The following is a 24,120-nucleotide window of genomic DNA, read 5'->3' on the forward strand; positions in this document are numbered from 1 at the left end:
CTTATTAGCTATGCCCTAGAGACTGGTAAGTGGCCTTTGTTCATTAATCTATGTTCTCCAACCAGTTGGTGAATGGTTGCTGGAAGTTTTTGGCAGTCACTAGGTAAAATTCGGGGCAAGGAGGTATATGGTGCTGTACTAAAAACTCTGTTGTGGTTCTTTTGTACGGTAGCAGATTTCTGCACTCTCCAACAGTTTGTGTGGATGATGCAAAAAATTCTGAAAACACTCACCAAATCGCTGAGTGTCTTGACAATTTGACACCGCTCAGCAAGCACAATGCTCCATTGTCAAGGATGCAATAGAGAACTGTTTGCTAGTGTTAATTTTGGTTGTAATAAATAATACATTTGTTGTAAATAATTAAATGCAGGTATCTGAGAGAGTACACTTTTAAAGGAGTTGTCAATACAAAACTTAGCCTACCAAGAAATCATATAAGTTTGGTTTCAAAAACTGGCAGCAGAGTGTCAAAGTGCTGGCCACCCTGGTGTTTTGGTCCCTTTCAAGTGTGACTTGACCAAAGAGCAGTAGATTCTGGCCACGACTGTACTATGACCTGTAGTAGTTAATATTGTAATGGAAGTAAAAGCAGAGCTTTGAAATGCAAAATAGTGATGATCTTCAGAGGTATGTTTTCTTGGGACTGTTTGTGCTCTTCACGAAGAACCAGCCATGGTTTAAATTCCATACATCAGTATTGCCATGTTTATATCAGTGTTATCTTAATATGAGTAAAGTGTTTGTGTTTAAAATGCAATTAAAAGGAAAGTTCAATGAGTCACAGTAAAAAGCATGAAATAAGAGAAAATCACGACTCTGAAAATGCAGAGAGGCGCTGAGCACATATTATGATGGCACTGGCAACATCTGTTTTTTCTAGAAGCTATCAGAGAAGAGAAAGCATGTCTGTCATTTCTCCACAACTGTTCCTAAAAGAGAAATCCAATTTAAAATACTCCAACTGCTGCAACTAATACTACTGCCACAAATAATAATAAATAAAGTTAATGATAATGAGGTTTTTTCTGCTGTGTCATGCTGAGATGACACCAAGAAACTAGGCGAGCAGCCAGTTTATGTTACTCTATAACCGAATTGCAATTCATCATCCATTATAACTCTGTACACATGACTCTGTGTCAAAGTTCATTTTTATCAGTATAATAATGTAACAATGCTTAGTGTAGTTTTTTTTTTTATTTTATATGGATCGTTTATGGAAATTTGTTTCTACCCTAACCTAATTCTAACTAAGTAACAAAGTAACTAATTACTTTTAAAAATAAGTAATCAGTAATTAGTAACTACTTACTATTTTCAAGTAACTTGACCAACACTGCTGATAACACATGAGAACAATAAACGTATCATTTTCAGTTGTAACCCACAAACTGAACGGTAATGTACACTAGTCTTTAGGTTTTTGATAGTTCGTCACTGTTTCTACGTCTAGTTGGTTGGAATGGAGGCGGAGTCAACGGGATCCGTTCTCCCTACCTGGTGCGCGCTCCCGACGCAGAGGAAACTAATTCTGTCAGGGATATCTATCTTGGCACGTCCCTCTCTTCAAACTTTTGGTGCGTGAGCTGGTTAGGGCTGTCTTTGATGGAGCGCTGGCGGGGCAGAGTGGCTCTGGTGACCGGAGCCTCGGTCGGGATCGGGGCGGCTGTAGCCGTGGAGCTGGTCCGGCTCGGTATGAAAGTGGTGGGCTGCGCCAGGGACGTGGGGAAAATACAGGTTTGCTCTGAAATAACAAACTCGATTTCGGAAGAGTTATGTTATGCCGGTATGCAGTTTTCTCCGTTAGCAGTAGTTTACCGTTTTCTTGCGTCTTTTTTGTACATCAAGCTAGTTACCGTTACAACATTCACTTTCGGTCACACAGGAAGTTACCAAAATAAAAGCACAAACGTTCAAGGTTCAAGGTTCTTTATTTGTCACATGCATAGTTATACAAGTATAACCAGTGTTGGGGAGTAACGGAATACATGTACCGCCGTTACGTATTTAAAATACAAAATATGAGTAACTGTATTCCGTTACAGTTACCGTTTAAAAAGGTGGTATTCAGAATACAGTTACTTTGTTGAAATAAATGGATTACACTGTGGTACTTTCCTGTTTCATTTTGTCGCGGGTCAGGACTGTTTGGGTTTTGTTTGACAGCTACGTTCTGTTGTTTCAGGCGGCAGGGTTACGGTTGCCATGGTTACAGGGCGACGCTCTCTCTCTCTCTGCGACTGTGTGTTTCCTGGGTGAGAGAGCGGCTTTTCGTTGTTGTTGTGCTAAGCTAACAGGCAGAATGCTACAAGCATAGCTCTAAAGAATGTAGCATCATGGGCAGTGTAGTCCGTGCTGCAGGGAGAATGGACTGCCGTACACGTTATGGGTCTGTGAGCGCGAGGAGGGAGAAAAAGGGGAGTGGAAAGGTACGAGTTGTCATCGAGGAAAAACGGGAGCTGGAAGCATGTAAATATAATAATAACCACTGCAGCCAAGAAGAGTGCCTGACGAGCCCAGTTGTAAGTAAGCTATTAAGACTCGACTGTACACCGTGTTCGTGTTTTCCTCCGAAAACAATAAGTTCCGTTGGAGCAGTCTTTCAACGCCTCTCTCTGTCTCTCGCAAGAAAAGTTGACCCACACAACAAAGTAAAGCTATTTTTCGGCTACGAGCTGACAGGGACCCCGCCGTATTAGTCAGAGGTCCCTTTACTACAGTTCGGAGTCGCGGACCTTCAGTAATAGTAATAAATCACACAGCAATAGTACATTCACGTTGTTGTAAAAAGCATGATAATATATTAAGTAATCCAAAGTATTCAGAATACGTTACTGTCATTGAGTAACGTAACGGAATACGTTACAGAATACATTTTGGGGCATGTATTCTGTATTCTGTAATAGAATACATTTTAAAAGTAACCTTCCCAACACTGAGTATAACACACAGTGAAATGTAGCCTGACACGCTCCTCGACATGTGCAAAAATGGGGGGGGGGGGGGGACATATAGTATATATAGTATATAATATGAATAGACATCTGACATCTGACTATTTTACAGAATAGTTATATTACGTGTTGTTGAGCTAGCTTTACATATCCGCCGTTACACTGTTTGTTTTACAGTAAATCATTTATGCTGTATATATTGGTCTATATGCATGGTTTAAAATAAGCTGCACAATACCAGATCCAAGCTGTGTACTATGCAGTAAAATAAAAAAAAAAATGGTATAAACAGTATGTTGGCACTTGGCAGTATAGGAGACGGAAGTCAGACATGATAACTTACATACTGATGAGTTGTGTAAATCCACAAAGAGCAGTATACCTCGGGTCAACAGCCACAGCACAGGTCAGCTGATCACAGCCTGTAGACAAATCTGCTGGAGCTCTCAATAGAGCCTATTGTGACTCCTGATTCCTTTCCACACACTGCTATAACCACCACAGTGATCTTAGGGTTCTCAAATCTGCAAATCCCATTTTAGCCCCTGACTATACTCATATAGTATATTAATAATAATTATATAATGATGTATTGTATTCATATTATTAAATTAGTATATGTATATTCTGTTTAGATGTAGAGGCAGACTCATCCATCTACAATGTAGGCTGCAGCAAATAGAGCTATAAGTTCATTTGTTTGTCTATGCTTGTGTTCTCACTATCATTCAGGTGTTCATTAGAGTTTATGTTTAAATTAAGTTTTCATTTCCATGACTAATTTTGCTATTATGTTAAAGTTGTATGAGGTTGGGTTTCCTTTGCAAAATAATTGAAAACTCCTTATCTTCTTACTTTTTTGCTTTGAATTCATTTCAGAGTCTGGAAAATGTATCTTTTATCTTAGTAAAGAAGTTTAATCCATAATTCAACTTTTACCAGAGTATTTTTACCACAAGAATCTGAATGCAAAGGTGATTATCAAGGTATCGTCTTTTCCTTTTTGTTTTCAGAAACTGGCAGCAGAGTGTCAGAGCGCCGGTCACCCTGGTGTTTTGGTGCCTTTCAAGTGTGACTTGACCAAAGAGGAGGAGATTCTGTCCATGTTCGCCACGATCAAAGAGCAGCACAAAGGCGTGGACGTGTGCATCAATAACGCTGGCTTGGCTCATCCAGAGGCGCTGCTAAATGGCAAAACCAGTGGCTGGAAAAACATGTGGGATGTAAGAACTCAGAGTTATTTTAGAAAGAAAATATTCCTGGTTGGTATGCAATATAATATTGATAACATATGTAATATGTAATATGTTGTTGTGTGCTACATATGAAAGCATTCACAGGAGTGGTTTCCCAGCAGAATACTGTATTCTAATGAAATGATAAATTGAGTCATCGTTATTTTTTAGAATGAGATAGATGTCTTTTATTTATACAAAAAGTTGGATAAATAGTGTGTTAAAATGTCAAACTATGAAAATCCCCATCTTGTTAAAATAAATACACAATCACAATAGATGAGAAAGATAAAATATTATGCAAAACTGGCTAAAGGCTGTCACTTGGTGTTCGCTCTCTCTGCGTAGAGTATCACTTCCTGTTGCAACACACAGTGATGTTTTTGTGTAGCATATGTGTTGTAATAAAAACTGTATTTACTCGCTAAATTATAGTCACTGTATTCACTCACTGTGTCTTTAGGGATTCACCAGCTTAGCTTAGTTTTTAAATTTTTTATTTTAATGATATTGAATTCGAGACTCGGTTTTGCACCCTTGAAAACTCTCTAGCTAGCCAGCCTCCTGTAGTCAGTGCAGCCGAAGGTAGAAGGTAGCGCAGGCCCCATTAGGTGTCCCCCGGCAGACTGTCGAGTAGCTGGGGAAACAGGATGGCTGGATGACGGAGAGGAGGTATCATAGCCCCCGGTACACTACCAACCTGTTCATGTGGCTAACTGCTTTTCCCCACTCAACGACACACTCGCAGGAGATCAGACTCTAGGAATTGGCGATTCTGTTTTAAGACATGTTGGCTAAGGGTAAATGCAAATTCAGTAAAATAGTAAAAATCAACAAAAATCGGCTTAAATGTTAAAAAAGTCACAAAGAAAGAACAATACAGTATCCTCATGAGCACCAAAGAGTAAAACATAAACATTAGGTCTCTCTCTTCCGAGTCTCTGTTAGTACATGAATTAATAATTGATCAACAAATCGATTTACTCTGCATTACAGAAACCTGGTTACAGCAGGATGATTATGTTAGTTTAAATGAATCAACACTCCTGAGTCTCATTTACCATCAAAATCCTCGAGGCACAGGCTGGGGGAAGGTGTGCCTGCAATTTTCCACACCAGCTTATTAATTAACCAAAGACCAAGACATACTTTTAACTCATTTGAAAGCCTGATGCTTAGCCTTGTCCACCTCAGCTGTAAAACTCAAAAAACAGTCGTATTTGTTATCATCTATCGTCCACCTGGGCCTTACACAGAGTTTCTGTCTGATTTTTCTGAGTTTTTAACTGATTTAGTGCTCTGTTCAAATAAAATAATTATTATGGGTGATATCCATGTAGATGTTAAAAATGACAGTCTCAATCAACGTGGTATTTAATATTTTATTAGATTCAATTGGCTTCCCTCAAAAGGTGAAAAAATTGACGAAAAGCACCGTTGAGCAAAGTATTCCTTTAACGTCAACTAGGAATGACTTAATGAATTTATTCACAAATCAAATTTTAACAATTAGAGAAAAAATTACTCATAGTGATCTCACAGATCTAACATTATCTACACATACTTTGAGTACCATTTGTATTTATTTAGTCTTTTTTTCCATTTGACCTTTCTGAGTTAACATAAGTAATTACTTCCTCCAAACCATCAACGTGTCTTATAGACCCCATTCTTACAAGACTGCTGAAAGACTGTTGCCTTCAGGCCTTCAAGCTGGCAGTAGTTAAACTTAAAAAGCCGTTACTTAAAAAGCCATCTCTTGACCCTGCGGTTTTAGATGTTTATAGGCCAATTTCTAACCTTTCATTTCAAAAATTGTCAAACAGCTAATAGATCATATGCAGACAAATGGCTTATTTGAAGAGTTGCAATCAGGTTTCAGAGCTCATCAAAATACAGAAACGCCTTTAGATAAGTCCCAAAAAATTGATTCTGATCATCTGGACGTAGCATCTCAGTGGGAGAAACGTTTCGTCACTCATCCAAGTGACATCTTCAGTTTCAGATGACTGCAGGTTTCCCCAACCTCATAAACAGTACCTTTGCACAATGACTGAAACCAGCCCACTGAATGAAAAAAATGGGCTGTGAGGTTAGCTCCTGGATTATTACTATCCAAACTGGCATGACCAAAGATCAACAACCGCTGAACAAAGACCATCGCTGAACCAATTTTACAATGCTGTGATTGCAGCCATTTGCTAACTCACTTTTAGTGAATTTTACAAATGATCTTCTTGGCCCCTGACAGTAGTCAGTCTAGCTTATCCTGCTAGACCTCAGCGTTCGATAATGTTGACCATAATATTCTATTAGAGCGATTAGAACATGCTGTAGGTATTACAGGTACTGCACTGAAGTGGTATGTATCATATCAATCAAATAGCCTCCAATTGTTCTGTAGTTTCTGTGCCAGGACCAGTTTACATGCTTCCCTTAGGCAGTATCATCAGAAGGCATAGGATGAATTTTCACTGCTATGCAGATGACACCCAACTTTATCTATCCATGAAGCCAGATAACACACCAATTAGTCTGATGTGTGTTAGAAAAATGTCTTAAAGGCATAAAGACCTGGATGACCTCTAATTTTCTGTTTCTAAATTCACAAAAAACTGAGGTTATTGTACTCGGCCCTAAAATTCCTAGAAATATGGTATCTAACTAGATACTTACTCTGGATGGCATTACTTTGGCCTCCAGTAACACTGTGAGGAACCGTGGAGTCATTTTTAACTAGGATATTTCCCTGAATGTACATTTTAAACAAATATGTAGGACTGCTTTTTTTCCATTTGCACAGTATCTCTAAAATTAGAAATATCCTGTCTCAGGGTGATGCTGAAAAACTAGTTGATGCATTTATTACTTTTAGGCTGGATTACTGTAATTCATTATTATCAGGAAGTCCTAAAAACTCCCTGAAAAGCCTTCAGTTAATCTAAAATGCTGCAGCAAGAGTACTGACAGGGACTAAAAGAGAGAGCAGATTTCTCCTATATTGGCTTCCCTTCATTGGCTCCCTGTTAAATCCAGAATTGAATTAAAAAATCCTGCTCCTCACATACAAGGTCTTAAATAATCAGGCCCCATCTTATCTTAATGATGTCATAGTATTGTATCCTTGCATTAGAGCACTTCGCTCTCAGACCACAGGCTTACTTGTGGTTCCTAGAGTATTTAAAAGGTGAATGGGAGCCTTCAGTTTTCAGGCCTTTCTTCTGTGGAATATGGGAGACAGACACTATCTCTACTTTTAAGATTAAGCTTAAAACTCCTTTTTGCTAAAGCATATAGTTAGGGCTGGATCAGGTGACTCTGAATCCTCCCTTAGCTATCCTGCAACAGGTGTAAGCTGCTCTCTTCCACAGCATGTCTTTTATCCTGTTTTCCTTCTCTCACCCCACCCGGTCGCGGTCCCTGAGCCTGGATCTGGTGGAGGTTTCTTCCTGTTAGAAGGGAGTTTTTCCTTCCCACTGTCACCACCTTGCTTGATCATAGGGGGTCATTGTATTGTTGGGGTTTTTTCTCTGTATGTATTATTGTAGGGTCTACCTTACAATATAAAGCACCTTAAGGCGACTGTTGTTGCGATTTCGTTCTGTATAAATAAAATTGAATTGAATTGAATTAAAAGAATTTGTTCATCTTGAGTGCAAATAGCAACAAGGAAAAATATCATTTTGATGCATTGATTACATATATTTGTTTTACCGTTTATTTCACTGCTGGTTTCTTACAGGTGAACGTTCTTGCACTGTGTATCTGTGCACGTGAAGCTTATCAGTCAATGAAAGAGAGAAATGTGGACGATGGGCACATCATAAACATAAACAGGTGCAGTTTTATTTTACTGATGGACAGTGATGGGTATGCTTGTGCAGTTTACACAAACATCTTATAATTCAGTCATTCTTTTGGCAACTCTGCACAATGGACTTTTCTCACAGCACACATTGTATCTCCCCCTTTAAGAACCCTACTATAGCCAATGAGTGTTTTTATTACTGGTAGGTCCAATAAAAATAAATACCAGACAGCTGTGTCAATAACAATATATTAGAACCAAAAGGGATGTTTTCATATTGCTTTCATTGGCCAGCTAGCAGTTCAGAACTAAAAGATTTTTGAGTTTACTATGAAAATCATCAAGAAAAATTAAACCAAATCTAATTGCCAGAACCGAGAAATGTTTTGCTTTTTTTTAAATCTCAAAACACAAGTACCTTCCTGGTTATGCATTATATAGAAACTTTTAAATTACAGCACAACAGCATAGTGATGCAGTGGTTAACACTGTTATCTCACAACTTATCTCACAAATCCAGCATCTGGCCAGTGTCTTTCTCTGTGTAGTTTGCATCTTCTCCCTGTGTCTGCAGGAGTTCTCACCTTCCCACATAGTCCAAAGACATGCAGTAAGTTGGGTTAGTTTAGTTGAACTGTGTCTGTGTCCTGTGACAGACTTGGGACCTGTCTGTGCTGTACCCGAGGCTCCAGGACCCTGAATTAGATAAGCAAAAGAAAACAGGTGGATGTTAAACGATATAGTAACTGTTGCCATTGTTGTTGTAACACTTGTAAATATCCTTCTGTTGCAGTGTGTGTGGCCATCAAGTGTTTCCTAATCCTGACGGACATTTCTACACCGCCACCAAGTATGCTGTAACTGCCCTGACTGAGGGCCTGAGGCAGGAGCTGCGTGCAGAAAACACTCATATCCGGGCCACAGTAAGCTTTTGAAAGACACTGTAACCAGCTCCAAAGTACCTTTAACACTAATGTCAGCTGTTATGAGATGCACGCACAGTACTTCTTGAGGAATCCTCATTAATAATGTCATTTTGCAGAGCATTTCTCCTGGCGTTGTGAAGACAGAATTTGCATACCGCGTCTACAGAGACAATTCTGATAAAGCAGCTGCTGTATACACTGAATATAAGGTAAAATTATTATTCCTTTATTTCCTACAATCGCTACAGTATTGTTGATATGATTACTATTAAAATTTCATTAAGCACTTTTCACTTCTTTGATAGTCTCTGGAAGCAAAAGACCTCGTCAGTGCCGTCACATACGTGCTCAGTGCCCCTCCTCATGTTCAGGTTTGAGATTTCTCTCATTTTCCTCTTTTTTGTGACCTTTTGAACTTTTCTATTTTCCATTTTAAATATCAACAGTTTAGTCATAAGATAACATTCATCTATCTTTTCTTTCAGATTGGGGAGATTTTGCTTGAAGGTCTGTAGCAGGTGTCATGCAACTTGGCCGTGAGACCCATCCCAATCTTTACATCAAAGTAGTGTGACCGGCTCTCCTTACTTCTCAACACTGTCAGATTGTAATCAGTTCACAGAAGGATAAAATAAAGGAAACTCATCCAGCTGTTTTCTGTCTAATTGTCTTCTTATCAAAGGTCCCTGTGGTACCTTTTCACAAGCACCCTGCTGGCCAGCAAGGAATGCCCATGAAAACACTTTAATTAATGACAGCTTCCTTCTTATTGTAACAGATCTCAGTTGCTGGATAGTATTTAATCTCTAAGAGTGTTTTTACTGTTAAGTAGATGTTCATTTCAGCAGGTTAGAACCTTAGCTGGGGGGGGGGGGGTGTCATGGAGCAAACGTACAAGTCATAAGGGCCTAAAGACTGATGAACAAAGGTCACTTACCAATGTATGTTCTCCAACCAGTTGGTGAATGGTTGCTGGAAGTCGTTGGCAGTCACTAGGTAAAATTCGTGGCAAGGAGGTATATGGTGCTGTACTAAAACCTCTCTGTGGTTCCTTTGTATGGTAGCAGATTTCTACACTCTCCGGGAGTTTGTGTGGATGATGCAAATATGTCTGCAAGCACTCACCAAATTGCTGAGTGTCTTGACACTTTGACACTGCTCCGCAAGCACAATGCTCCATTGTCAAGGATGCAATAGAGAACTGTTTGCTAGTGTTCATTTTTGGCTCTAATAAACAATACATTTGGTGTAAATAAACAAACGCAGGTATCTGAGAGAGTAAGCTTTTAAAGGAGCTATCATGTCAATATAAAACTTTGACTACCAAGAAAACATAAGTTTGACTTAAAAAACTGGCAGCAGTGTCAAAGTTCTGGCCACCTTGGTGTTTTGGTCCCTTTCAAGTGTGACTTGACCAAAGAGCAATAGATTCTGGCCATGACCAATGTTCCCTCTAATTTTTCATGTGTCTGAGCGACCACACAAACTCCCTGAGCGGTCCCTTGGACCACTGTGAGCAACATTAGACGTGTGCACTGTGGTTATGCCAGCATCAAATCCATCCAAGGTTTATTAAAATAATCAAATTACAGCATTTACATTTATGTTAGACTACTATTAATTAACTGCTTTAGCCCACTTACAATGAAAATTTAAAAAAAAAATCTTGTTCATGACCTGTGTAGTATGTTAACACTTTTGGAAGTAAAAATAACTTGAATTCCAATTTTGAAAACAAAACTTTTTTTTCTTTTTTTTTTTTTTATAAAGCTCTGACTTGAATTATGAGTATGGCTCTGTGTTCTGGGAGAGAGTCCTGTAACTCTCTGTCTGCAAAATACAGTATATAATGACCAATGTTGGACAATTAACAATTAAATGTTGGACAATTTATTTTTTTAAATAAACATTTCAAACTATTTACAGAACAATCAGCTGTTCTGCATCAAATCTGATGCCACACAAATTATTTGTGTCACTCCAAAAAATAATTTCTGTCCACTATGAGATAAAGGAGAACAACAGCCTGATACCTGCAGGCCTGACAACAGGAGATGTATCACTCCTGTAACACCTGTAACATTCAGCAGTCGCCTCATTGTTCTGACACACACAACAAAACTATTGACTACACTACACACTAACTACACAAGATTTGTGCTAAACGTCGCAAATCTCTCACGTCTCAAAACACCGCCGTCACTCCTAAAACTTCCCCCTTCCTAAACAACTAAATGCCATGTTGCTTTATCATTTTTTGATTGGTCGACATGGTACATTTTTCGACCAATAGCAAAAGGGTAGGGGTTTTTTTTTTTTGGTGTTGTTTTTGCTCACAGGCGGAGAGTGCTTTTGAGGTTTTCCTTATAAAACACAGTTTTTACTGTTTCTTCCCGCAGTAAATATAAACAACGATAGTATTGACTATGTGCACATTAGCATATGCTACTTCCGGTGCGGAAACTCCTGTGGGGAGCTTTGTTTCCGGTGTCCTATTCGCACCTGGTTTACGGTCCAAAACAAGTTAAGCAAATGAATCAAGTGGCGATTTACATTTCTATAGATGTCTTGGGCATTTACCCAATATATCTGTAAATGATGTTCATCGACTTGTCGATATTTTTCCCCCGCGCCTCAGAGCAAAAGAGAAAAGGGATTCAAATGTTATATTTCTCAGCTGTCCCTCGTTTATCGTGGGTGTTATGTTCTAAAAATAACCAGCGATAGGTGAAATCAAGTAGCCAATTTTATTTTTTGACGGTGCAAAACGTTTGGTGGACATCGTGGACATACAGTACTGCACTTCAGAGTCACACTGCTAGCGATCAATGCAGCGATTCTGTACTGTACAGGAGAGACGTCACGGAGGAGATCGTCTGCAGCGATCAGGACGCAGGACAAAATGTGATGTAAAAAAAAAAGCATGCAAACTTGCACTAAAAAAATCCGTGAAACAGCAAGGTGAAAGGTGAACCGCGTTATAGCGAGGGGCCGCTGTAATTTTGAAGGTAAGTCACAACATACCCTTCGTAAATACTAATGTATAGAAACCGTTACCAGCAATCATTCATTTTTTGTGTGGCTTTTTTCACGGTTTGTTAACATGCTGTGTAGGTGTGTACTTGACTAGCTGATATCGACATAACGGGGGAAACATCTGGTTTGACTATTCTTCAGCTGTAGTTTGAATGCTGAACATTTGCCTGTTTAAATCATAAGGCCAGTCACTATACAGAGATGTGCTTCTGAATGTGGACGATGTGTCTTCTGCTGCAGTAATGCAGTTCTGCTTGTGTTGAGTGATGTAAACAACTGATCGATCTAAACGCTTTAAACGTCAAAATTGATCATTAGATTTTTTTATGACAACAGCGGTGAGTGTTCCCACCTTCTGCTCTTTGTAACTTAACGCGATCTTTCCGTTTTCGAGTTTTGGACATGATTTTGGAGTATATCTTCGCAGTAGCGATTGACTGCAAAGTAAATCTACCGGAAATGCACAACCCCACATCCGGTCTCAAACCAGGAAGTTAGCATTGTCTCGTGCACATAGTCAATTCAGGAAGAAAACCAAACATTGCATATATTTTTTATCATAACTCCAGTTTTACTTGGCCTATCAACACAATTTAAAAACTGGTATAAAGTTCACACTTTTTCTGTCAATTGTTCCGTCTGTCCTGCTCACATCTCCAATGGTTGTACACGTTGTCATTAACGTGGCTTCACTCCACATCAGCCACGCCGCTTTGCTAGCTAAAACACCGGTGTCGTCACATAAGGACACTGTCATAGCCTGTCAATGACGTTCATTAGCTGCGTATATATACGAATGTGAATCACATCATTGGCTGGACTATGGGATAAGGTGGCATCGTTCTAATCCCATACGGGATCAGCCAGTCACTTTCTGACTAACACTGCAAAATTAAAGTATTTATTTTAAGTTCAATTCAGGTTAGATTTTTTTTTGGTGCACAACGCAGATTTTCTGTGCGCAGAGACCGTGCCAGCAGTGCACAATTGCGCACGCGCGCAGCTTAGAGGGAACATTGGCCAGGACTGTACTATGACCATAGCTGGACTGGCCATCAGGCATACCGGGCATTTGGCATCAGGCCGATGGTGATTTTTCATTTTTATGGGCTGGTGATTTTTTTCTTTTCTTTTCTTTTTCTTTTTTTTTGTAACGGTAGAAACAATGAAAGGTGGTGCATTGGCCAGATGCTGGTCGATGTGTAAAAATAACTCAGTTGTTTGGTGGCGGCTATGGCGGAGCTTCCACAGAGGCCAGCATGTGGATGAGGGAAAGGGGAGGCAGGAGAAGGAGAGACAAGTGTCAGGTGAACTGAACTTAGAGTAAGAAGTTATGACCTGCAGTCAGTCTGGGTCAGATATAAACCAAGTTTAGGTGGAGTTTATTTTCGTTCTGCTGACTTTTTACAGTCAGTGACAATAACTCGTACTGCGTACTAGCTAGCATGACAGAGTTTCTATACAGCTGGGTGGGTGCTATGATGTTACTGATGTAGCTTGCCATCGCCAGTGTGTGAATGGGTGAATGACTGAATGTAGTGTGAAGCGCTTTGGTGTCCTTAGGGACTAGAAAAGCGCTATACAAATGCAGGCCATTACCAACTTTATTTTATTCATAAGGTTAGTTAGTAGAGTTGCCAACCGTCCCGTAAAAATTAAATTGTCCCGCATTCAGAGAAAATTTTGTGTTGAGCTGAAAAGGAACACAGTTTGTCACAGACTTCAGCTACAATAGAAAAAGACACAAAGCTGGAGTTATTCTGTCGTTAAGCTGCACAGTTGCCTCTTCTCCTCTCATTCTCTCCCCCTCTCTCTCTTGTTGCTACTTCAATCATGAAACTGATCAATGATCAGCTGATCGGCTTTTCTCTCTTGCTTGTTTATCTCCCACTTTGCGCCAGAAAGCGGAAACCGGCGGATGTCGCGCTAAACAACAGCAGCAAGTTTAAGCTTGATCAGCTGTTGTTAGAATTTATTTAATATTACTTTCTAGTATCAGCTGATGTTTGCTGGCGCCACAGCTGTAAAAGCTGCTGGTCATGATGTCGGTTTGGATATCCTGGTGAGAGGGAAACATGAAGATGAAACTAGGAGATGTCCTTACTGAATCATCAGAGCTGAACTGTTTCTGAGAGGCACATAACACCAGGATCCTTTTCTAAGTAGCTTACAGCTGGTAACTGTGCAGGTGTGGCTCTAGCAAAGTTTTGCCAGGGGGCCAGGTAGGGCATTAACAGGGAAAGGGGGGCACAAAGAAATACTTTTCTTTCTTATTCTCATTTAAAATATCTAGCTCTTATTAAATAGTTATCTGAATCTGGGGCAGGGATAGCTCAGTAGGTAGAGTGGTGGCCCCACAGTGGGGGTTCGATTCCCCTGAACAGCTACCCTGAGGTACCCCTGAGCAAGATACCATCCCTACACACTACTCCCCGGGCGCCCAATGGCTGCCCACTGCTTCACTGAGTGAATGGGTTAAAGGCAGAGAGGAATTTCCACACGGGGATCAATAAAGTACACTTTCTGAATCTTACGACCAAAGTTTTTATCTGACGTAAAATGTGTAGAAATCATACATTTTTTTTGTCCCAGTCCAGCCCTGACTATGACCTCTAGTGGTTAATATTGCAAAGGAAGAACAGTGGGATGCAAAAGTTTGGGCAACCTTGTTAATAGTCATTATTTTCCTGTATAAATCGTTGGTTGTTACAATAAAAAATGTCAGTTAAATATATCATATAGGAGACACACACAGTGACATTTGAGAAGTGAAATGAAGTTTACTGGATTTACAGAAAGTGTGCAATAATTGTTTAAACAAAATCAGGCAGGTGCATAAATTTGGGCACCACAAAAAAAAAAAAAAAAGAAAGAAATGAAATCAATATTTAGTAGATCCGCCTTTTGCAAAAGTTACAGCCTCTAAACGCTTCCTGTAGGTTCCAGTGAGAGTCTGGATTGTGGTTGAAGGTATTTTGGACCATTCCTCTTTACAAAACATCTCTAGTTCATTCAGGTTTGATGGCTTCCGAGCATGGACAGCTCTCTTTAACTCACACCACAGATTTTCAATAATATTCAGGTCTGGGGACTGAGATGGCCATTCCAGAACGTTGTACTTGTTCCTCTGCATGAATGCCTTAGTGGATTTTGAGCAGTGTTTCGGGTCGTTGTCTTGTTGAAAGATCCAGCCCCGGTGCAGCTTCAGCTTTGTCACTGATTCCTGGACATTGGTCTCCAGAATCTGCTGATACTGAGTGGAATCCATGTGTCCCTCAACTTTGACAAGATTCCCAGTCCCTGTACTGGCTACACAGCCCCACAGCATGATGGAACCACCACCATATTTTACTGTAGGTAGCAGGTGTTTTTCTTGGAATGCTGTGTTCTTTTTCCTCCATGCATAACACCCCTTGTTATGCCCAAATAACTCAATTTTAGTTTCATCAGTCCACAGCACCTTATTCCACAATGAAGCTGACTTGTCCAAATGTGCTTTAGCATACCTCAAGCAGCTCTGTTTGTTCCTAACTGTGGAAACAGACAGCTTAAATCTGTGAGACAGCTTTCTGTATCTTTCCCCTAAACCATGATGGTGAACAATCTTTGTCTTCAGGTCATTTGAGAGTTGTTTTGAGACCCCCATGTTGCTACTCTTCAGAGAAAATTAAAAGGGGAGGGAAACTTACAATTGACCCCCTTAAATGCTCTTTCTCATTATTGGATTCACCTGTGTATGTAGGTCAGGGGTCACTGAGCCAATTTGAGTTCCAATAATTAGTTCTAAAGGTTTTGGAATCAAGAAAATGACAGCAGTGCCCAAATTTATGCACCTGCCTGATTTTGTTTAAACAATTATTGCACACTTTCTGTAAATCCAATAAACTTCAATTCACTTCTCCAATATCGCTGTGTGTGTCTCCTATATGATATATTTAACTGACATTTTTTACTGTAACAACCAACGATTTATACAGGAAAATAATGACTATTAACAAGGTTGCCCAAACCTTTGCATCCCACTGTAAAAGCAGAGCTGTGAAATGCAAAATAGTGATGAACTTCATTGGTATGTTTTCTTGGGACATTTTGTGCTCTTCATTAACAACCAGCCATGGTTTAAATTCCATACATCAGTATGTCCATGTTTATAACAGTGTTATCTTATTATGAGTAAACTGCTTGTGTTTAAAATGCAATTAAAGGGAAAGTTCAATAAGCCACAGTAAAAAGCATGAAACAAGATAAAATCAGAAATCTGAACATGCAGAGAGGCGCTGAGCACATATTGTGATGACACTGACAACATCTATTTCTTTCAGAGGCAATCAGAGAAGAGAAAGCATGTGTGTTGGTCTACAAGCAAACTTGATATTTCTTTTATCCACACGTGTTCTTTAAAGAGAAATCCTATTTAAAATACTCCAACTGCTGCTACTAATACTACTGCCACAAATAATAATAACAATAATAATAATAATAAAATTAATAATAATGAAGTTTTTTCTGCTGTGTCATGCTGAGATGAGACCAAGAAACTGGGATGGCAGCCAGTTTATGTTTATATGTTACTATAAAACCGGTGAGTTGCAATTCATCATCCATTATAACTCTGTAAACCCGACTCTGTGTAAAAGTTCATTTCTATCAGTTGGTGCACAAAAATGGCCGTTTAAAGTTTTAATTATTAAAACAGGGTTTCTGTATCCAATATAATAACAATGTTTGGTGTAGTTTTTTATTTTACAAAAAAAAACAAAAAACAAAACCTTTCATGATTAAAAATTCAACTTCCTCAGAAGTTCTTAATTTGCGAGTCACAATTCTGGTATAAAGTATTACCAAATCACGCCTTCTTTCCTTCTTGGTTGTTGAGCTATGAAATGCTGATGACCTTCACAAGTTTTCCATTTGTCCAAAATGGAAGGACTCATCCTAAAAAAGCATTTCCCCCTGAAAGTTAAATGTCTCTTTGCTGCTGTATAGAGCATGACTGAGGAATTATTGATTCTTCCCATATTGTCTCTAATCTTAGCGAGGAAATCCTTAACAGAGGCCGAATGGTCACAAATACTTAATATTATACAAAATGTTACAAATTAATTAGCTCACTCACTTCAGTTTTTATTGTGGCAGTCATGTCAAGGTAGTTGTCCCCGGCAGAATTTGTTTCCCCTGCGTTGAGAGCACAGGCTTGGTTGTCCAAATCACAGACAAACAATATAAACACACAAAAAATTGTTTCTTTTACATGCCTGAATGTGCACAAAATAGGTTTAAATGTTACACAAATTTCTTCAAGTCATAGGTTGTTCCATATTATGTCACTTTTTGCTTGATTCAATGTGCATAAAGTTAAAAGATTAAAAATAATAAAACCAATTTTTAAAAGAGGATTTTTCAAGTGATCCAATTTTAGATGGATTATGCAGAAAAAAAATCTAATTGGGCTGAAAGGTCTATTGCTTTATAACGTATTCAGGTTGTGTATCATGTTTTTAAAATGAAATAATTACTTTTAAAAATACGTAATCAGTAAAGTAACTGGATAACCTTCTTGGAGAAGTAATAGTAACTACTTACTATTTTCAAGTAATTTGGTTGGAATGGAGGCGGAGTCAACTGGATCCGTTCTCCCTACCTGGTGCGCGCTCACGACGCAGAGGAAACTAATTCTGTCAGGGATATCTATCTTAGCACGTCCCTCTCTTCATACTTTTGGTGCGTGAGCTGGTTACGACTGTCTGTGATGGAGCGCTGGCGGGGCAGAGTGGCTCTGGTGACCGGAGCCTCGGTCGGGATCGGGGCGGCTGTAGCCGTGGAGCTGGTCCGGCTCGGTATGAAAGTGGTGGGCTGCGCCAGGGACGTGGGGAAAATACAGGTTTGCTCTGAAATAACAAACTCGATTTCAGAAGAGAAACACTTAATGTAAAACTCTAATGCAAAGGACTTTTTAATGTTATGCAAATATGCAGTTATGTAGCTCTGTCAAGTGGACATCATATAATGGCTGTCAAGCGACAGACTTTTTGTTTTACAATAAATCATTTATGCTGTACATATTGGTCAATATGCATGGGTTAAAATGAGCTGCACAATACCAGATACAAGTTGTGTACTATGCAGTATAATAAACAAAATTATAAACAGTATGTTGGCAGTATAGGAGACAGAAGTCAGACATGATATCTTACATACATAAAAAAAAAAAACAGTTAAAAACTGTACTGTTTAAACAAGCTTTCTGTTGACCAATGCTTTTTACATTTTTATATTTTTAATTTACATTTAAACTCTATATTTTGTATATTGTGCATTTTGCTATTTATCGTATCTGTGTGCAGCACTATGTGACTACCTGTCTATGAAAAGCGCTTAATAAATAAACTTTACTTACTTACTTTACTTACTTACTTACATACTGATGAATTGTGTAAATCCACAAAGAGCAGTAAACCTCGGGTCAACAGCCACAGCACAGGTCAGCTGATCACAGCCTGTAGAGAAAAAAAATCTGCTGGATCTCTCAATAGAGCCTATTGTGACTCTTGATTCATTTCCTCACACTCCTATAACCACTACAGTGATCTTAGGGTTCTCACATCTGCAAATCCCATTTTAGCCCCTGACTATACTCATATATTCATTATTTTCATTCCCATGTCTAATTTTGCTATTATGTTGAAGTTGTACAAGGTTATGTTTCCTTTGCAAAATAATTGAAATGTCCCTATCTTCTTACTTTTATGCTTTGAATTCATTTCAGAGCCTGGATTTTTTCTCTTTTATCTTAGTAAAGGAGTTTAATCGATAATTCAACTTTTACCAGAGTATTTTTACCACAAGAATCTGAATGCAATGGTGACTATGAAGGTATCATCTTTTGCTTTTTGTTTTCAGAAACTGGCAGCAGAGTGTCAGAGTGCCAGCCACCCTGGTGTTTTGGTGCCTTTCAAGTGTGACTTGAGCAAAGAGCAGGAGATTCTGTCCATGTTCGCCGCGATCAAGGAGCAGCACAAAGGCGTGGACGTGTGCATCAACAACGCTGGCTTGGCTCATCCAGAGGCGCTGCTAAATGGCAAAACCAGTGGCTGGAAAAACATGTGGGATGTAAGCGTTATTTTAGAAAAAAAAATGTCATGGTTGGTATGCAGTAATATGTTGTTGTGTACTACATATTAAAGTATTTAAAGGAATGGTTAATTGTAGGGATGCACCGATACCACTTTTTTGGAAACGAGTACGAGTACGAGTACGAGTACTTGCATTTCAGTACTTGATGATACCGATACCGAGTACTTAATAAAAACATGATTTAAATTTGCAGGTAACAGCTTTAGTCCTATAATTTAACAAAAAACAAACAAACAAGGGACTAGTTTGGAATTAAGAACATTTATTTAAAATGAAAAGCATCTTGTGTGCAACATATTACAGAATAAATAATTATAAAAAAACAAAATTTAATTTTAAATTTGTTCGTCTGTTTCTCTGTTTAGAAGTCTCACTAGCACAGTCACAGCTGGGATGACATCAGAGGCTAGTGCGTCGTAGCTGCTCACTTTTTTAGTTAGTTCCTCAAAGGGGGCGAGGATGGCAACAGTCGTCTCCATAAGAGCCCATTGGTGAGCGGTGAGATAGTCAGGGAGTTCGTGCTCGGATACATACACGCCCAGCACTCGCTTTTGCTCAATGAGGGACTGGAGCATGCTGTTCCAGCGCGTCTGTACGCGTCTGTACGTCCTGCTGCAGTCTCTTTATTGGCTGGTTGAGCTGTCCCTGAATGTCCTGGAGGCGGGAGTAGGCTAAGGCGGAATGTTTAAAATGCCCAACTATTTTCCGTCCCACTGCTATAGCATCAGCTATGCTCCACTGTGCTAATAAGCGTGGGTAAACTCTTTGTACTCGTTGTTGTGTTGGGATTTTAGGTGCTTGATTAAATTGCTTGTGTTAAATGCGCTACCTTTAGAGCCTCCTCTGGACAATTTCGCTGAGCACAATTTGGAGTCCGCCTTTGTTTTCGAGTCTTCATTCACTTTGAAATACTTCCACACAGCTGATATGTCTCGCCTCGCTTTCTCCCCGCTCTGAGCTGCAGCCGGGGCCTGGGGGCGGGCACTCGACGCCTGTGATTAACCCCTTACATGCCGCTCAAACATAGACAGGTCTCAGACCGTGGTATCGGTCCTCGGTATCGGGGGACTTTTAACGAGTACAAGTACTTTAGAAAATGTGGTATCGAGGCCAATACCCGATACCAGTATCGGTGCATCCCTAGTTAATTGGAAATACTAAAACTGCCCATAGGTGTAAATGCGGAGCGAATGTGTAGTGTGAATGATTGTCTCTGTCTGTGTGTTAGCCCTGCGACAGACTGGCGACCTGTCCAGGGTGTACCCTGCCTCTTGCCCTAAGACAGCTGGGATAGGCTCCAGCGCCCCCTGTGACCCTGAAAGAAGATAAGCGGAAGTGAATGGATGGATGGATGATTCCAAAAATGTTCTTTACTGTTTATTTCACTGCTGGTTTCTTACAGGTGAACGTTCTTGCACTGTGTATCTGTGCACGTGAAGCTTATCAGTCAATGAAAGAGAGAAATGTGGACGATGGGCACATCATAAACATAAACAGGTGTAGTTTTATTTTACTGATGGACAGTGATGGGTATGCTTGTTAAGTTTATTGATTTAATCATAATACAAATATCTTATGATTCAGTCATTCTTTTGGCAACTCTGCACAATGGACTTTTTTCACAGCACACATTTGATCTCCCCATTTAAGAACCTCACTATAGCCAATAAAGCCAATTAAAAATGTCAATAACAGTATCCTAAAACCATAAGGGACATCTTAATATCACTTTCATTGGACAGCTATCAGTTCAGAACTAAAAGATTTTGAGTTTACTGTGAAAATCATCAAAGAAAAAATGCAGGCCAACCAAATCAAATTAATACATAAATAAGTAATAATTCCGAGCTTCTCTTGGTAGGCACTAAATCAACATTATCCAGAACCAACAGTTTCTCTGTTACTATCAATAACTCGCCGGTCTTCGTTTCTTCCTCTGTGAAAAGCTTGGGTGTCATCCTCGACAGTACTCTCTCTTTCAATTCACACATTAACAATGTCACTCGGTTTGCATATTTTCAATTGCGCAACATTAATCGTCTCCGTCCTTTTCTCACCCCACATGCCGCTGCCATTCTTGTCCATAGCCTTGTTACTTCCCGGATTGATTATTGTAATTCACTTCTTTTTGGTCTTACTCAAAAATCCATCCACAAGCTCCAACGCGTCCAGAACTCTGCTGCTCGTATTATCACCAGGACCCCATCTATCCACCACATCACTCCTGTCCTGCAGCAGCTTCATTGGCTCCCGGTCAAATATCATATCAATTTCAAAATACTCTTGTACACATTTAAGGCTATTAATTATCTCTCTTCTCCATATCTCTCTTATCTGGTTCAGATCACCGCCCCATCTCGATGTCTGAGATGTCTGAGATCTTCTTCTTCCCTTTCTCTCTCCCTACCTCCTGATTTAAGAAATATCTCTTCCTTCTCTCTTTTTAAGTCCCACCTCAAAACTCACTTGTTCAAAATAGCTTTTCCCACATAACCTCTCCACTCTGCTATTTTAAATTTGTTTTATGTCTTATGCTGTTATGATTGTGTAAACTTCTTGCTTTTATGTTGCTTTTCTTATTCTACCATGTACAGTGTCCTTGAGTGTTCTGAAAGGTGCTTTCAAATAAAATGTATTATTATTAGTAGTAGTATTATAACTAAGTGATTATAAATTATATAGAAACTGTTAAGTTACAGCACAACAGCACGGTGATGCATTGGTTAACACTGTTATCTCACAACTTCTGGGTTCAAATCCAGCATCTGGCCAGTGTCTTTCTCTGTGTAGTTTGCATGTTCTCCCTGTGTCTGCAGGAGTTCTCACTTTCCCACATAGTCCAAAGACATGCAGTTAGTTGGGTTAGTTTAGTTGAATCGTGTCTGTGTCTCTGTGTTAGCCCTGTGACAGACTTGGAACCTGTCCAGGCTGTACCCGAGGCTCCAGAACCCCAAATTAGATAAGCAGACAAAAAGAGAGGGATGTTAAACTATATAGTAACTGTTGCCATTGTTGTTGTAACACTAAGGCCTGAGATCAAATCAGAATATGTTGGTAAATGCTGATTTGATTAGCAGCTTGTAAATAGCCTTCTGTTGCAGTGTGTGCGGTCATCAAGTGTTTCCTAATGCTGCTGTACATTTCTACACCTGCACCAAGTATGCTGTAACTGCGCTGACTGAGGGCCTGAGGCAGGAGCTGCGTGCAGAAAACACTCATATCCGGGCCACAGTAAGCCTTTGAAAGACACTGTAACCAGCTCCAAAGTACCTTTAACACTAATGTCAGCTGTTATGAGATGCACACAGAGTACTTCTTGAAGAATCCTCATTATGTCATTTTGCAGAGCATTTCTCCTGGCTTTGTGGAGACAGAATTTGTTTCACACCTCTACAGAGATAATTCTGATAAAGCAGCTGCTGTATACACTAAATATAAGGTAAAATTATTCTTCCTTCATTTCCTACAATTCCTACAGAATTGTTGATGTGATTATTCAGCTAAAATGTCATTAAGCACTTTTAACTTCTTTAATAGTCTCTGGAAGCAAAAGACCTCGTCAGTGCCATCACATACGTGCTCAGTGCCCCTCCTCATGTTCAGGTTTGAGATTGTCTCATATTTTCATCGTTTTTTGTGACCTTTTGAATGTTTGTCTTTTGCATTTTAAATATCAGCAGTTTAGTCATAAGATAACATTCATCTATCTTTTCTTTCAGATTGGGGAGATTTTTCTTGAAGGTCTGTAGCAGGTGTCATGCAACTTGGCCGTGAGACCCATCCCAATCTTTACATCAAAGTAGTGTGACTGGCTCTCCTTACTTCTCAACACTGTCAGATTGTAATCAATTCACAGAAGGATAAAATAAAGGAAATTCATCCAGCTGTTTCTCTCTAATTGTCTTCTTATCAAAGGCCCCTGTGGTACCTTTTTACAAGCGTCCTACTGGCCAGCAAGGAATGCCCATGAAAACACTTTGATTAATGACAGCTTCCTTCTTATTGTAACAGATCTCAGTTGCTGGATAGTATTTAAGCTCTAAGAGTATTTTTACTGTTGAGCAGGTGTTCATTTCATCTGGTTAGAACCTTCGATGAGGATGTCAGTTAGACATACACAGAGTGTATGTTCTCATCCCTGAGGAGAAACTATTGCATCTTTCATTTGTAGCCTCCTTTCAAAACAGTCTGTGAAACATTTTTTCCATTTCAGTGAGAAGTTGCAGGATGTGACCATAATGTACTGGAAAATTTTACTGACTTTATGTACTTATGAAAACACTCTATAACATTTTACTGATAATTTTCGCTAATTAATAAAACTTTCAGGAAAATTTGTTTCATTGCAGTGTTCTTGTTGCACTAAAGGATATTTATGTGCTGTGGAGAATATCCAGTACAACATATGTATATATGTATGTATATATATACGTATATATTAGGGGTGCAACGATATTCGTATCGAAATTGAACCGTTCGATACAGTGCTTTCGGTTCGGTACGCATATGTATCGAACAATATACATTTTTTAATTTATTTTATCAACTTTTCTTCTGACGATGCTGCGACCTCCGCAGAGACTCAAGCAGCAAACTCTTCAGATTCACCATCAGCATCTCCACCAGAGAAAAAGTCAGCCATGAAGGAGTTGTTTGGAGAACTGTTCATGTCACAGGAGCCAAGGACCAGGTCTGCAGCCGAAGTGGCAGAGGAGGAAATTAACTTGTACAGGTTAGCAGACTGCATTCCCACAGATGATAACCCACTGAGATGGTGGAAGGAACATCACAGCTTGTACCCTCATCTTTCCAAGTTGGCACAGTGTTACTTGGTTGTACCTGGAACCTCTGTCCCAAGTGAGAGGGTGTTTTCCACAGCAGGTGACATTGTCACAGCAAGCAGATCTGTACTGTCAGCAGAACATGTGGACATCCTAATTTTTCTGAAGAAGAACATGGAAATTGAGTAAACTATGTTTGGTTTGTATTTAACAGGACCGTTTATTTAAGGTTGTTATGCTGTA

At 39.4% G+C, this 24,120-nt stretch overlaps 2 protein-coding genes and 2 long non-coding RNA genes across 4 annotated transcripts; 2 read left to right on the forward strand and 2 right to left on the reverse strand.

Moving 5' to 3' along the window:
• Positions 1 to 1,367: 1,367 nt before the first annotated feature.
• On the forward strand, positions 1,368 to 9,581 carry LOC120737109 (dehydrogenase/reductase SDR family member 11-like). Its single transcript, XM_040037609.1, has 7 exons — positions 1,368 to 1,740; positions 3,971 to 4,180; positions 7,935 to 8,029; positions 8,794 to 8,923; positions 9,043 to 9,135; positions 9,232 to 9,297; positions 9,412 to 9,581. Exons 1-7 carry the CDS (start codon positions 1,609 to 1,611, stop codon positions 9,439 to 9,441), a joined length of 756 nt encoding a protein of 251 aa, XP_039893543.1. The 5' UTR covers positions 1,368 to 1,608; the 3' UTR covers positions 9,442 to 9,581.
• Positions 5,304 to 7,046, reverse strand: LOC120737115. The gene is made up of 2 exons (XR_005696674.1): positions 6,403 to 7,046; positions 5,304 to 6,097 (listed from the first exon to the last, which is right to left on the reverse strand). It is a non-coding gene; the product is annotated as an uncharacterized LOC120737115 (long non-coding RNA).
• LOC120737114 lies at positions 7,610 to 17,654 on the reverse strand. The gene is made up of 3 exons (XR_005696673.1): positions 17,546 to 17,654; positions 17,079 to 17,137; positions 7,610 to 8,696 (listed from the first exon to the last, which is right to left on the reverse strand). It is a non-coding gene; the product is annotated as an uncharacterized LOC120737114 (long non-coding RNA).
• A 32-nt stretch (positions 17,655 to 17,686) lies between these two features.
• LOC120737110 (dehydrogenase/reductase SDR family member 11-like) lies at positions 17,687 to 22,979 on the forward strand. The gene is made up of 7 exons (XM_040037610.1): positions 17,687 to 17,843; positions 18,863 to 19,072; positions 20,499 to 20,593; positions 22,198 to 22,327; positions 22,443 to 22,535; positions 22,634 to 22,699; positions 22,816 to 22,979. Exons 1-7 carry the CDS (start codon positions 17,712 to 17,714, stop codon positions 22,843 to 22,845), a joined length of 756 nt encoding a protein of 251 aa, XP_039893544.1. The 5' UTR covers positions 17,687 to 17,711; the 3' UTR covers positions 22,846 to 22,979.
• Positions 22,980 to 24,120: the final 1,141 nt, after the last annotated feature.

Source organism: Simochromis diagramma, unplaced genomic scaffold, assembly GCF_900408965.1.
Source record: "Simochromis diagramma unplaced genomic scaffold, fSimDia1.1 OVJJ01000463.1, whole genome shotgun sequence".
Classification (NCBI taxonomy): Eukaryota; Metazoa; Chordata; class Actinopteri; order Cichliformes; family Cichlidae; genus Simochromis; species Simochromis diagramma.